General features: G+C 43.2%; 1 protein-coding gene across 5 annotated transcripts in view; it reads left to right on the top strand.

Annotated features, from left to right (window-relative positions):
- The window catches only part of Atp8a1 (ATPase phospholipid transporting 8A1), a 209933-nt gene that overhangs the window by 29563 nt on the left and 164691 nt on the right, over positions 1-15679 (top strand). For 2 of the 5 annotated variants that reach the window (XM_026785120.1, XM_026785118.1), the window contains exons 1-5: positions 1439-1658; positions 2819-2933; positions 4362-4461; positions 5358-5456; positions 9524-9569. In XM_026785120.1, coding sequence (XP_026640921.1) covers positions 1538-1658; positions 2819-2933; positions 4362-4461; positions 5358-5456; positions 9524-9569 — 481 coding nt within the window. In that variant the 5' untranslated portion in view covers positions 1439-1537. Of the gene's footprint in view, positions 1-1438; positions 1659-2818; positions 2934-4361; positions 4462-5357; positions 5457-9523; positions 9570-15679 lie in introns of those variants that run through there. The other 3 variants (XM_026785119.1, XM_026785117.1, XM_005359297.2) reach the window with 3 other exon arrangements.

The following is a 15679-nucleotide window of genomic DNA, read 5'->3' as shown; positions in this document are numbered from 1 at the left end:
CCCAGTTTCATCATGGTTTCGGTAGTTTGAGAGGGCCTGGCTGACCAGGAGAGCTAAATGAGAACTCATCCTAAAACAGTGGCTTCAAACTTCTTCCTCTTCCTATAAAGGTGGCAGACTCCTAAGAAAACTTAGGAGTCTGGACAGGTAGATGGTAACTGCTAATAAGTTTAACGACTTAAATGAACACGTCACTAATAAGCAAGCCCCCCTGGGTTACCAAACCACTCCTTTAAGAGACATCATTTCATTTTGCTTCCTTTTTTAGGGGGGTGGGGGTTCGAGACAGGATTTCTCTGGAGCTTTGGAGCCTGTCCTGGAACTAGCTCTTGTAAACCAAGCTGGTTTTGAACTGACAGAGATCTGCCTGCCTCTGCCTCCTGAGAGCTGGGGTTAAATGGTGTGTGCCACCACCACCCGGCTATCATTTCTCTTCTTAAAGCAGAGATGGAACTGTGTGTGGAAAGGAACCTGGTATCTCCTTGCCATCTTAATTTTGACCTCTAGAGTGGATTGCCTTTGTTACCACTGTACCACTGTACCCCCAAGCTCTTCATGAGGCCTTCATGATTGATGAGAGATCGCACAGACTGGTTATCCTAGGATCCAGGAAATGAGAAACATCCTCTGAGAAACACCAAGTTCAGGACCAGATGACATGAGATCCTGCCTTAAAAGAAAACAACACAAATATGTTCTTAAAAGCCAGCTCTGGACTATACATGGAACAGCTATCAAATTGCATGAAGAGAATTGCATGCAGGTTTTTTTCCTCAATAAATCGCTACCTTATTATCTATTATATTAGATCCTGTAAGGCAGGGTCTCCCATTTGATCTCAGAGCTTGACAATTCAGCCTGACTAGCTGGCTCTGGACTCTCTTGTCTCTACCTCCCGCTTGCTGGGATTGTAGGTGTATTGCCACGCCCATTCTGCATTTATTTGATTTCTAAACTCAGGTCCTCACCCTTGCACAGCAAGTGTTTTACCAAATGACCCATGTCCCAATCCCTGTGTGAAATTAGGATAATGCAAAAGTAGAGGGCGAAGCTTGTGTTGCATCTAAAATATGATGTAGCAATAGACTATGACTGTTGGGCAACACTGACCTTTCTAGAACTGAAAGAATAGGTGTGATTGAGCATAGCTTGGAGCTGTGACCTTCAGGATGCTGGGATGGACTGTAACTTTGATCCTGGAAAGCTCTTAGTGGCTCCCTGCCAGGCAGAGACTAGACTCCCAGACTGCTTTCTCAGCATTGAGAACCCTCTTTGAGCCGGCCTGAGTGCTTCCTCAGCGTGACCTCCAGTCCATCCCTACCCTGCCCATCCTTGGGGCTGCTTCCCCTTCTTAGCTTCCCTCAGAGTCTCCTACCATATCTGTGCCCCACAGGCAAGCTTGTCTGTACCACTTTTCTGTCACTACCTCTTGGTTATCAGTATCTTTATCAGGAGGTGGAGGAGTTTTCTCTTGCCTTCTAAATGGGGCAGTGGAGACAACCACTCCTTTGTCTTTTGGGGTGTATTTATTGGGCAAATGTTTGTTGAGTGCCTGCTGTTTGTGGAGAAGATGAATAGCTCACAGACTACAGCCCCGGGCGTCTCCTGTTCTGGTAGGGGGCACCTGACTGGTAACCAGAGAGCCAAAAACCCTCTTGGTAAGTGGGCTGTGGGGGAGGAGTTGGCCCCGGTGGCTGCGGGCCCAGAGCGGCTTTTCTGGCTTCAGCACTGCAGAACCCTTCAGAAGGCCACATGTCAGCAGGTCGCATGGGAAGAGCTGGCACTGAACAGTGGAAAATGAAGATAAATGGTTTTTTGTAGAATGTTATTGTTGTCCTTTACTGCAGGGGAAGAAGGGCTTAACTTAATTCACTCCTGTTTGCTTGCTTAATTTTGCTATGGTGCCAGGGATCGGACTCAAGGTCTTGGCAGTAGCCCTGTCATCCCCACCCCCCAACCCCCGGTTTCTCTAGGAAATAACAATGAGCCCTTTAAACATTCTCCTGTTCTCTCAATTATGTGACCTGTATTGGGGGGGGGAGGGTGTTGTCAGTCTTGCAGCAAGGGGCATCTCAAGAGACATTGATTGCATTTGATGTGTGACCATGGATAACTTAACAGGTGTGTGATGGTCTTGAGAATGAAGTTAGAAATCTTGCTTCTACCTGGAGGAATGGTGAGATGAGTGTAGAGGGATCACTGACGATTGCCTACTTAAATCTTTATATTAAACATTTTTTTTATTTTCACCCCCAAATAAAAAAGAACCAAAAATATTCAATATGATGTTTAAATTTTAAAACATATTTTAGAATACTGTGTTTGAATTTTACCTAAGCTGTCACTTAAACTAGTCCAAAATTATTGACTTTGGAGTATCTTTTTATAAAATGGAAGAGACTAAGATATTCATTAGAAAGGATGAATAAATCTTATTGGTTTTGAAATGTATCATTTTAAAATAAATAGTAAATGGCACCTTTAACAAAAATATTATATGGGTTTTACTTTTGGTTATAAAAGGAATACCGCTGATGAGGGGAAGCATGAGCCCTTGTCAGACTTGACATTGGAGAATTGATTTGAAATGTAGGTCTGAATAAGGGTATTAAAACAGTTCTTTTTGTTTGTTTTTTTTTTGAGACAGGGTTTCTTGGTGTAGTCCTGACTGTTCTGGAACTCACTCTGTAAACAAGGCTGGCCTTAAACTCAGAGATCTGCCTGCCTCTGCCTCCCAAGTGCTGGTATTAAAGGTGTTCACCAACTCTGCCCGACAATCGAAACATTCCTTGTCCACTAAGAAGCATGTTTCTTTCAGGTTACGAGAAGACAGATGATGTTTCAGAGAAGACCTCGCTGGCTGATCAGGAGGAAGTAAGAACCATATTCATCAACCAGCCTCAGCTGACAAAATTCTGCAACAATCACGTCAGGTAGGACGGGCTGAGGGGAGGCACAGGAGGACAGGATGGTAGAGCAGGTTGGGTGGGAGGAAAATCCTGCCAAGTATGGTAGCACACATCTTGACTCCCAGTACTCTGGAGGCAGAGGCAGGTGGATCTCCGTGAGTTCACAGCCAGCCTGGTCTACAGAGTGAGTTCCAGGACAGCCAGGGCTACACAGAGAAAGAAACCCTGTTTCAGAGGAGTTTGGTGAGGTGAGTTACCAGGAACTCTCAGCTCAGGTAGGACGATCTGCTGTTCTACTGTTTTCCCTCCAGAAAAGAAATGCAGGCTGTGGCCTGACTCATGGTAGAGTGCTTTTGTCTAGCATTTATAAAGCTCTGGGGTTAATTACCAGCCTCTCAAACAAAAGAAAAGAAAAGGCTAAGATCAAAGTCCCCCGGATGTAGGAAGGAGCAGAAGGGGCAAGCACCCATACTCCAGGAACTTTGACTAATCAAAGCTGCCCATGGACGGTTGTCTTTCCCTAAACCTGCTAATGTAGCAGTGTATTATTTTTACATGCCAAGTTTTAACAGCTTAGGAACAAATCTTGCAATTCTATACCAAGAACCTTTGTAGGTTTGGTTTGTTTGTTCTAGCTAGAGTCTTAAAATATGGGTTTGGATGGTTGTAATTTAGCATGCGCAATACAGCATGCTTTGAGAATGCCTTCCTTACTGTAAACCATAGGCTTTCAATTTCAACAGTCATGAAACAATTCCACATAGGCAGTAGGTTCTAAGTCGCTTTGGACCACATGAACACCCCAAGTGCTTGCCTGGTTGTCTCCAGGGGCAGATTTACCGTATTTGAGATGTACCCATTTACAAGATTGCAGATCCTCTCGACGTATCTCTGTTGAAGAGTATGGCATGTGTTTTTAATCTCCCCCTATTTATTAGCCAAAGGAAGGAAGACGTAGCTGTTGCCAAGACCAATGCATTCATTTCTTACTGACTCTGGGCAGTGTGGAATCCTCGCCATGTTCCTAGCATGGTCATAGAGACAGCACAGGAAGAACAACCGAAAAAGCTGTTGGCCTGGTTATCTAGGAAGCTGTGTCCACTGTCTGCCCTGTCAAAGGCCGATGTTTCTCTGTTGATGTGTTATGCAGTGTCTTATCTAAAATTGCCCTTCTTTGCAAGCTACTCCTGGTACTGTTCAGCGTGATAACCGGCCAGGGAAGACAAGTGATGTTCTAGAGAAACAAAGCCCGTGGGATTCAGCCTTGGCTGTTTCGCCCGTTCCTTTCCCTGTTTTGCGTACATTAGCAATCCTCACTATAGTTTCCAAATTTGAAACTGTGAACAAATGTTGTCCTCTGATCGCTCCTGCGCTGGGAACAGAACTCTGAAAACACGGGTGCTAATTGCAGAGGAGCTAAGCTCTATGCTTCCTTTTGTTTTTGCTTTCTAGTACTGCAAAATACAACGTGATCACATTCCTTCCAAGATTCCTCTACTCTCAGTTCAGAAGAGCGGCGAATTCGTTCTTTCTCTTTATTGCCCTGCTCCAGGTAAAGTTCCGTCCATCTTCAAACCTCTGTTCAAAGCCAGTGTGAAGGAAGGAGGAAAGGCTTTGTTAAATCCTCCACTTATACCCTGAGGCTTGTAGAAAGGCTGAGCTATGAGCTGGCCATAGTGCGTATTCCCTGCTACTGGTGCTGCTACATGCCCACAACATCAGGCATCCGCCCCCCTCAGAGCCTTGGGTCCGTGTTTATTCAGATATTTGATATATCTATTAATTCAGTGCCAACAAGTGTTCGTTTTCAGTGTTGAAGGGAATAGACCTTCTCCCCAAATTGTCCAGTTAGTTATCTTTCAGTGAAAGTGTTAATACTGATTGACTCACTATAAAAATTATCACTTACAAAAATGACCATTTAAGTTAGTTGTTATAAATGTTTTAAGAAGAAAAACTGCATTGAAAGTAGCAAATGTTCACTGTTAGCAAAAGAAGTTGAAAACGCAGCACATGGAAAAATTAAACCAATCATTACAGCACCAGGGCTAACTGCTCTTGAAAGTGGGATGTGGTGCTCTGGTCTTCTTTCCGGCCCCCAGCATTATTTTCTGATTCAGATAACGAAAAGGGATAATGAAATGAGCATTATTTTGTAAGCTGATTTATTCGTGTTAGATGTGTAGACATTTCTGCATCTCTAAGCCATTGTTTTGATGGTGATGTGTAGCATCATGTGCTACTCTGTCTTTTTCTCGGTCTTACACTGCGTGACCGTGACGTACTGTGTATTTATGATCAAGCAAATTAACTTATTCTGCAGATCCTTCACCCAGTACTAGTAAAATCAGCGAGGAATGTTTGAGAAGACCTGTGACTTTGTTCTTTTAGGTATTTGATAGCCATTCTGGTTCTCACTGGAGTTATCTTGCCTTCTTTCTTATTCAGCAAATACCCGATGTGTCACCAACAGGTCGTTACACAACACTGGTTCCTCTCTTATTTATTTTAGCTGTGGCAGCTATCAAAGAGATAATAGAAGATATTGTAAGTATTTCAATTTTTCATATATAAACTGGCTCAAGTGTATTATTAATTTTATTTTCTTAAGCTACTTAGTTTGCAGCATAGGCCCTTTAAAATGCCCATTCAACTTAAAAGTGAATAGAATTGGAAATCATTTCTAACAGATTAATATCAAGAAATTCTTGATACACTGTTCTCTTCAGTTTATAGTTTATTAATAAAAGAAACAAAATATAGTTATTGGCTTGAAAATAAAATTGCACTTGAACAGTTTCCAATTAATTGAAATAATCTCCAAGTTAAATATAAAAGATTTTTATTTGTACTTTTTATTTTTAAAATTAAACATTGTGGTTTTCACCTTGTTAGATGCCTTGTTTCTTATCATTCTATTTTAGTATTCTGAGTTTCCTTTTCATTTATCTTGTCTTATTGAAAGAAAGTAGCAGTAAGTTTGTTATTTTTAGCTTCCATGGTAGGAAAGAGGAAGTCAGTTTCCCTTTGTAAAATAAATTCCCCCAAATAACTTTAGACCTTTTCTGCATTCTATTTTAGCTGTCTTATCTGATAGAGCCAAGGTTGTGTTTTACACAGTGGGTTGTTTAGGATTCCAGTTGTTATACAGTACTCCTTTGCATGTCTAAAAATGACCCCCGTTGGGCTTTAGAGAGTCAGATTTGGGTAAGGGAGGCTGAGAAAGAAAGTCTTTATAAATACACACCCCCAAATTTCACAAATAGTAGCATTACTTCTGCATCATCACTTTATTAATATTATTAAAAAGAGAAAAAACATAGACTTACATGATCTGCTAGAATTGAAGTGATTGGGCATTGTGTTGGTGGTCTCAAGGCTCTAAGTACCTAACAGTAAATGTTGAGTACGTGTGTGTGTGTGTGTGTGTGTGTGTGTGTATGTGTGCGCGCGCGTGCGTGCGTGCACATGTGCCCCCGTTTAACATACAGTGGTGCTCTTGATTGGTGATATCCTGCTTGGGCCCACACTCAGGGAGATTGAAGGAATTCTCTTTCTTCGTGTGTTCCACTGACTTTCTTTAAGCTGTGGCTGGTTTCAGCAGCTCCTGGGGACTGGACCTCACCGTAACTTTTGTCTCTTTCTTTTTATTCTTTTCTTTCTTTAACTTGATTGTTTTCTGGGGCACATGTGATTCATTAGGCATTGTGCTATTGGTTTTGGGTTTGCTTGTTTGTTTTTCACTCAGTGGCTTCAAGAGTTCTCCATTTAAAGCATGGAAGTTGGATCTGGAGAGATGGCTCAGTGTTTGAGGATGTGTACAGCTCCAGCAGAGGACCTGAGTGTGTTTCCGAGCACAGTGTCAGAAAGCTGGCAATTGCATGTAACTGTTTCAGAGGATCTGATATCCTCTCCTAGCCTGGTTTCATTCACAATGCTCACACAGTCATGAATATAAACTTAAAATATCAATTAGTCTTTTTTTAAAAAAAAACCCACATCATGGTACAAATCAAAATTAAAGTTGTCTGTTGAGTTGGCTTAACAAAACCATAAAGCCATATTCAAAACCATAAAAACACTCTTTCTTTTAAGCCAGAAAATTATTAAACATTAGTAGGTTTCAGTCATTGCAAAATGAATACGTATTCAAAGTCTGTGGGATGCAGGTACCAAGTATCAGTCATGTGCTGATGAGTGAAAGAAGTCTGATGGAGCTGAACATTCAGGAGAAGAGCTAGATGGGCACTTGGTAAATAATGATTAGCAAAGAAAGAGGGTGCTAGATAAAGTAATAAAATAAAAGAAAGTCCAGGGTGGCTTTGAGTTTCTGATTCATAAAACCGAGTGTGTGTGGGTTCGTGGTTCCTTGTCTGGGCTAAGGTAACATTACAGCATGGACACAGTTCAAGGCCCCTTTGAAACAGAGAGAGGAAGACAGACCCAGAGAGAGCAGAGAGAAGGAGAGAGGATGTGAGAATGGACTAAAGGCAGCCCCAATGATAATCTTGGTGTGAAAGAGTTGAGCTAAGTAAGGAATGTAGGGTAGAAGTGAGAAAGGGCGGGGACTAAACCTTGGTCATCCGCATCTCTGAAGAAGGGACCAAGTGAACTTGGAAAACAGTACCTGGAGGACAAAAGGGGTTCATGAACAAGGAGTCTGAGTCCATCACCTTCTCAGACAAATTCCATGACCCCTCAAAGACTCAGCTTCCTTCCCTCAGATGGAATTTAGCATGCCACGTCCAGTCTTGTCAGGGAACTAATTCTGTTCATAGGACACCATTTGCTGATGGATTTCCTATCCAAAATGGAAAACAGCAAACATTCCAGCATCTCGCAGTGCTATTGAGTGAATTTTGATTATAAGTCAGTAGCATTTGGAATCAGAGAATAACTATGTTTTTGTGAACTTTTAGTTTTAGAAGGAATAATATTTTTATCATTCAAACTATAAATTCCTTGTCTTTGGAAAGTTAGGAGCTGGACACTGACCTAGTTTATTAACTGGGGGGAGGCTGGAGACAGAGAGGGCCTGGGTTAAGAATTTCTGGTAGGTGAAAACTAATGTCCAAGGCCACATTTAATTTTGTAAAGTTTCATTTCTTTTTTTTCATTTCTTGTTTGATATGAAATGTTTCACTAATTAACCTTTATCTCCATCAGTTAGGAGTCTAACCGTTGTCCATCATAGACATATTTGGGGAAAGCAAAGATATACCTTCTTTTACTATCTAAATTTACCTCGGACTTTAAAGAAGTTTCTTGAATCAAGCTTATTTTGGATTACTTTCAAAATTTCTTGTCATCTCTACTAAGAAAGAAAGAGTGGCAGAAAGTAGTTTGAACTTGATGATTGTATTTTTCTGTTGCTAAGTACAAAATGATTTTATTCCAAACAGTATTCTAGCAAATTATACTTTCTTTTGAAAGTAGTAATATGCCCATGGGATTTCTTCACCATTACACATTTATTGTGAGCAGTTTGCGCTGAGAAAGACATGCCTTGTAGATGTGTGCGTATCCTGTCCCACAGCTCCACACAGAGAGACTTCTGTACTCTTTGTATGCTGCGCAGTTCAGGTCGTACTCTGGCGACTTGCGTCCACACTGTCAGCTCTTTCTCTACTGTCTCAGATACAGCAGTGGCTCCCTGGAGCACTGACTCTACATGTTTCTCTTGGGCAGTTATTTTCACTAAGCTTCAATACCGTATTTTCTTCTCAGATGGAAGGCTTAGGCACTTGGATTTGTCCTCAGTTCTCACAGCTGGTGCAAGCCTTGGCTTTCTAAAGTAGGATCTTCGAGCAAGGGATTAGTTAGTCTCAACACTTGGCTGCCATGTTGCCCAAGTCTGATGTGTCTCTCTCCATGCTGTAAGTTTAGACCGAAGCCACAGGAAACCTCCGGTTGAAGTACAGAAGAGATCATGCCCATATCGGGGCCGCTGGCCATGAGCGTCTCACCTTTCCTCTGGCCTTTTGTTTCTTTCTCTTACTCTTGGGCAGTCTTGGCTTATGTAACTGTTCGACCTCACCTGCCTCAACTTAAAAATCACCTGCTCACCATTTCCTTTCGTGGGTGCTTTGGGAGGAAGAGAATAGCAGCTATTGCTCAGTGGCGTCTGTTTGCGCATGGTGGTCCCGTGGGGCCGTGAAGACAGGCTGTCGTAAAAGGGGAGGATGAATGTGTTTCCAGCTGTCGGCAGACATCCGTGCATCTTCAAATTATGGAGGATGTACTCAGCTTAATCAGATAATGAGTCTCACAAAAAGCTGAAAATACTTCAGTCCCATTATTAAATGGCAGTTATTATAGCTAATTCTCTTGGGCGATCTTCTACGTGAGTTATTTAAGCAATAGACTAAATCAGGCTTTTGCTTCATGTTTTCTCTAGTAACGTTAAAATGTTATTCTCCCTGTTTGCTGTTTAAGAACTTTCTGAGGGCCCCAAGCTTGTGCTCCCAGGGAGGGGTCTGTCTATGAGTGCAGAAATCTAAAAAGCCGGAGAACATAAGTTAAATGACCTTTGTTGGTTGTGAGTGCCATTTTACGTTATCAAACTCGTTCACTTTTTCACTGAAGTTTTTGTTTTGTTTTGTTCTGAACTTTAGAAACGGCACAAAGCTGATAATGCTGTGAACAAGAAACAGACACAAGGTAGGTCCTTCACTTTTGTCTTGTGTTTACCAAGTGTGCTCACCGTCATATCCTCAAACTCTACTTAAATATGATTCGTTTGAGAATACTATGCTATATTGAAATACCTCTGTCCCAGATTATCCTTCTTACTTTATTAGCAATTATTAGCATGGCACTTAAAATCACATGAGAGTGATATTTTTGAGAAAGCCACTTTTTAATATCCTCAGGTGCTTCCTAGCTATATGCTTCTGAATATATTGTTTAAAAGGTCTACAGTTTTTTCACTGTGTTAAAAACTATAAAATGTTTTTGCTTTATTTGTGGACAGTGTTGACTGTAGAAAGAAATAATAGAAAATTATCTGAAATTTTGTTAGTGGTTTGAAAACCACGGAGTTATTCCACACGGGCAGATGAAAGTAGCCATCAGAATAAAGCCCATGGTTAAAACCAGAGCCAGATTCTGAATGTGCATAGTATTTTCACGGCCTTTTCTGGTGTAGACCAAACCAAAATGATCTTCAACACAGCCAAGAAGACTGTGTCTCTCATGTTTTTAAAAAGTCCCTAGAACTTTCTTGCAGACATCTTACACCATCCCTGAGTCTGCTTCTGCGGAGGGACTCCTTTCTCTCAGCAGTTCTCTGGTGAAGGGATTGGGTATCTTCCAGCATCACCTAGTCTTCATGCATAGTATTTAGAGCAACTCCCGTGGGGAGGCCCTATGGCAGGGGTTCTCAGCCTGTGGGTTGGCAAAAATTACTGTTATGAATAGCAGCGAAAGCATTTCACGGTGGCGGGACACCACAACATGAGGAACTGTATTAAAGTGTCGCAGCATTGGGAGGTGGAGAGCCACTGCCCTATGGGAATGCGCTCCTCTTTCTCATCACTTCCCACCAAGGCCGCATCTGCTAGGTATTTTATATATTTGAGGAGGATGCATTTATTATTATTAGCCTAAAATATTTGGAGTATCTACCGAAATATTCCTTTGTGATGTAAGAAAAGATGAAATGAGGATTTTAGCTTGGAAGAGCTTGCAGCCTACGTGTTAGATTAGTACGTAGGAAAAAGGAACATGCATGGTTAGAGATTTGGGTGGAAGGTGAAGGATTGGACTGTGTGGTCTCGATGATGCATTAGATTTTTGTGGCAAATAGTATTTTCCCTGTCTGATCCTGTAGAGACCCCCCCCCCCAAAAAAAAGAGCAAAGTCCTGGAATTCCTTGAGCTAGGTCTTGAATTTGGGGAGGACTGTGGATAAGTAGAGAGACACAGGGGTGACGTTCTGCCTGTGGGTTGAGTGGGAAAGGGGAAGAGAAGACAGCCTGAGAAAGAAGACGGACGGCTGCTGGATTGCTGGAGTACGCTATTATTAGAGCATCAGGTGTCCATAGCAGAGGGAAGCAGCCATGTGATTACACGGTAGGCCGGTCAAATTTTATGAGACGGTAAATGCCGGGCCGAGGAGATTCCAGCTTTCTTTGTGCGTTCCCAGCAGCTATGACTAAGGCTTACGAATCACAACAGAAGCAGATTGAACACATAGGGTCAGGATGGGGAACAGAAAGGATCACGGGAGAGGGACTGGGAGCTGCTCCAGGAGTTCCATGCAGAGGGGCAATCATAAGGATGCAAGGGAGCTATCTAGATGTTTGGGGTGATAGTATTTCCCACAGTGCACAGCTCTTGCGTTTGTTGTCATGTCGTTTGGAATACTTAGTGGAAGCTTTTGGAGGACAACTATCCGAGCCATTTCCCAGCTCGTAATTATCACTGGCAGAGCGCTCCAGTCTTTGATGATTGGCTGGAGACTTCTGCAAGCTTTGAAAGACAGCTGTCATCATGGTATGATTTTTCGGTCAGCAAACCTTGTGCCAGAGGGAGGCTGATTTCTTATATCTCCACTTCCCAAAGTGCTCCCTTTGTAAGGAACATTCTTTGTGGGTTCTTCCTGGGTTTTTTCCACCCTCTGCATGGGGTTGCAGGATTATCTCTCTGTCTGGAAATGAAGACCAGACACGGGTGCGGGAAGGCTTCCCCACTAAGTGTAAATGAGCCTCACTTATGCAATGAAATAGAAGGACTTGGCTATAGAAACCAGGTTAGTCAGCAGAATACTTGGAAAGCATGTATCCAAGAAACAAGGTTGATGCTTGAAGTTGTTTCCTGGGTGATTGGCATCTTCCTGCTAACCTCTGCCTAGTTTGGGCACTGGTACTCTTGGTTTGGCAGATGATGGGAGATAACAAAAATGTTTGAACAGGATGCTGTCTGCTGTCAGATAACTCAAATTAGTTAATATGAGAGCCATCTGTTGCCATTAGACCAGAGTGAAATTCGATTTACTTTCCTGAACCAAGGCAGTGGTTGGTGTGTAGGAGGGGGAGGAAGATATTTATGACAGGTAATTAATTTTGACAAAGATTTAAAGTATTAAGCTTAGAGTTTCTAAATATTTGCCAAGGCCACATAATACATGAGAAGATGCCTCTTATTCTAATGCCAGGGCTCACTCTCGGATATTCCCACTCAAAGGAATGTTCTTTCGTATTTTGGGTCAAGACACAAGAAAGCCTCCTCCGCTCTCTCTCGGCATCCCTGGAGACTACAGAAACAAACAAAAAAATTACCATTTATTTCCAATATTTTTTAGCCTCTTGGCTATCGTTTGGTGCCTGTCCATCACCTCATTTTTACCAGCTAGGTTACGGGGCTTGGCTCCAACTCAAAGCTTTATATTTAAGCTTTGTCCTCGATATTTCTGGAGAAATGCCACTTTTTGCCTTGGAGATCCATATGTTGGTTAAGCAGATAGCTTAGTGATCTGGCAAATGGAAGTTATTTATTGTTTTCCAAGAACCTAGTTGCAGAGAAGGGGCAGGGTATACATTGATACTAACAAGTGCAGGTACACATGAATCTGGGTGAGCTTTGTGGTCCGTTCTTGCCAAACAGTGGTGACTGCTTTTCTTTGTGCCTGTGTGCTGCTGTGGTGATGGTTTGTATGTAGTCGACAGGGACACTGCAGAGGACAGGCCCATTGCTTGTTTGTCTCTAGATTTCCAGGAGCTTCCAGCCCAGGTGCCTGTCTTAGTGGATGCTGCACGCACTTGCCTCTGTATGTGTGTATGTGTGTGCATGCATGTGTGTGTGTGTGCATGCATGAGTGGTGTCCGTGTGCACACACACATGTATGCACACATGTGTGCATGTGGGTGCATGCATGAGCAGTGTATGTGTGTGTGTGTGTGTGTGTGTGTGTGTATGTCCATTCTCCAGAAGAATACTTGGCTATAACTAAAAAAGGGAGAACAGAGAGACTGGGCATGCAAGGAGCTCTCTTGAGAATTTGTGATCTAAGGTGAGAACAAGATGAAGCAATATATGTATACACATACACTATATATACATATATGTATATGTATATCACTGTGTTCTGGACTGCTTTGCAGGCACGGATCAAATCTTAGCATGGTGGTAACGCTCACACTTCCTTACCTTCACTGTCAGTCATTTTAGCCCTGGCTTTACCTCCCGTAAATGGATACAGTATCTATTTCTCGCTTTCATTATTCAGAACTCAGCACAGGGTCATACTTGAGGGCCTCGGTTTTCCTTGCATCTAAATTCACCTCTAGTTCCTCTGATTTCTTCTTTCAACTTCTGTTTTTCCTGTGTCGCGCACACACATGACATCCTCTCCCTGTCATCCCTGAATTGGGGTGTTTGTGCCAAGCTTACCTCTGTGGACTTTACACTTGGCATTGTTACTGTAATATCTACATTGTCTCCAATCCCCATGTGGATTTATTGTGGTGTTTCTGCCAATGCTCTCCTTAAATTGTAAAACCCTTCTTCTGTTTTCTATGGACTGCTATGAGAATTTCTAGTAAAATGGAAGTCTTACGTAAATTATGGCATGGAGGGCTGAGAGAAGATGGAGCTTGGGTACAGAGAGGAGATGGAGCTTGGGTACAGACTAAGGTAGTCAGGATACTTTATAAGTGGCGGTGAATAGAAGTGATGTTTAAAACCCCAGGTTTGAACATGCTCCCTGAAGGATGCTCTGCCGATGTCCAGCAAGTGTGGTTTGGGAAGCAGAGCCACCTGCTGACCCCCTGGCTTGTTCTGTGGTTGGATGAAAGCCAAAGTTACTGGAGTTAGTTTTCATGCTACCTTCTCTTACTATCATAGCAGGTGTGTTGTGAAAAATAAGCCTTCGTTAATGAACTTTCTCTGCAATTAGACTCCGTAGAGAAGGCAATATGAAATCCTCGTAACCTAGGCACACTGGCTTTTTAAAAATTTATTTTATGTGTATGAATGCTTTGCCTGTTTGTATGTATGTGCGCCATGTGTGTGCCTGGTGCCTGTGGAGGTCAGGAGAGGGCATTTGATTCCCTGGAACTGAAGTTAGGATGATGATAGACCACTAACCCAGGTCCTTTGCCAGGGCAACAAGTGTTCTAAACTGATGAGCCATCTCTCCAGCCCCTCTCATCTAGACACACTGGACACACCACAAACTAACTGACCCTCACCTGAATTTTCTCCTCAGTGCTGTACTGTCTCTTCTGGTGTGGAAGTGAGGTAGTATCGTCAGGGCGCAGGGCGCAGGGTGCAAGCAAGACCCTGTGGTGTGCACAGTTGGTAATTGCTGACCGCCCCCTGGAAACCACGTGACTTTTAAAGTCTTCTGTGGAAAAAGCATTGAGGTGCTGTTTGGGTAATTCAGTCTGAAGTGACCCACTAACAGGACAGAGTCCATCTGCTTCAGTTCTCATCAGAGCTGACAAAGGACTTAAAATAGCACCAACCCACTGGCCCATGGAAACGTGGAGCAGTGCCTTCTGTCTCAGGGCAGGCTCCTCACGTATGAACATGCCCCTTGCCATGTGAACATCAGCTGACCTGTGTGCAACTTTTTAGATGGTATGGTTTCCTGCGGCTGAAAGTCATGCATGTGGATCACCTAAATAAATTCAGACATCTCAAAGACTAGTAATATCTCCAAATCATTTGCATGTCCTAGGCGTGTGTAAATTGAGCCCACTGGAAGTCCTCCGCTATAATAACTCTGGATAGGGAGGCAGTATTTATTTATGGAGTAGCACAGCCTGGGTTGTGTTTCACGTCTCCCATAAATCAAAAATGTAACACAGAGAAACAAAACCCACTGAGGAAATTTAGGAGCACGGTTTAATCGTGAGGGGTCTGATTTCAGAGTTGCTGCTTCTCTTCCTGTATGGGCAGACTGCTCGCTCTCCCCTTGTCCTTTTTTCTTTCTTTTCTTTTAAACACAGCATTACACTGCAGGCACTTCCTCCCACCTGTGTTAGATAAGCCCAGATGAATTGCATGACCAGAGTTCCCCAGAAAAGTAGGTGTGTTTCAAATAAAGGACGTTTGTAATTCCCCTCTAGTCAGTCTGTGTCGAGCTCCTCCCCTGTGCAGACCTATGCAGAAATACAAGCACAGTCCCCTTCCCCGCCTCATGGGACCTTGTGGTAAGGGAGGGAAGATGAAATGCAGATGAATGTGCGAGCCAGACCAGGCACTGAGGACCAAATGAGAAAAGCAGAACTATAAATGGCGTTTGGGAGGTTCCCAGTGGGTGGGTGTCAGAGCTCGAAGCAGAGAGCCTAGGGCTGCCTGTGGCTGAAGGGCTAGTATGGGCAGCTCAGTGGGATGTGGGCATATGGGAGATGCCGATCTGGAAACTGCAAATGGTCCCTTTTGACAATAGCAGAGATGCATGTTGGGGGAGCAACAAGAGCGTGGAAGGACAAGTTGGGGTCATGCTTAAGAGGCTTTTGGAGACCCTGATAAGAAAGAGGAAGACGTGGTTGTAGAGTGTAACTAGATTGCCAGTATGAAGCTGACAGCTGTAGAGGGCAGGGCAAGGTTCAAAATGGCCTTGTTTGTACTGACTGTGGATTGGAGCAAGGGTGGCAGCTAGAAGGACATGGGAAACAGTAATGGTGAGGTTCACCGAGGGCTGGAGGTGGGAGAGGAAACCCTGCCAAGTTTTAGTGCCGACTTCCCGACAGCCAGGCCCTAGACAGCCACCCCACCCAGCATTTCAAGAAGCAACAGGGCTTCATAGCTCTGAGCTAAATC

This window comes from Microtus ochrogaster, linkage group LG1 (genome assembly GCF_000317375.1).
Source record: "Microtus ochrogaster isolate Prairie Vole_2 linkage group LG1, MicOch1.0, whole genome shotgun sequence".
Classification (NCBI taxonomy): Eukaryota; Metazoa; Chordata; class Mammalia; order Rodentia; family Cricetidae; genus Microtus; species Microtus ochrogaster.
This window is presented reverse-complemented; position numbering and strand designations above follow the sequence as displayed.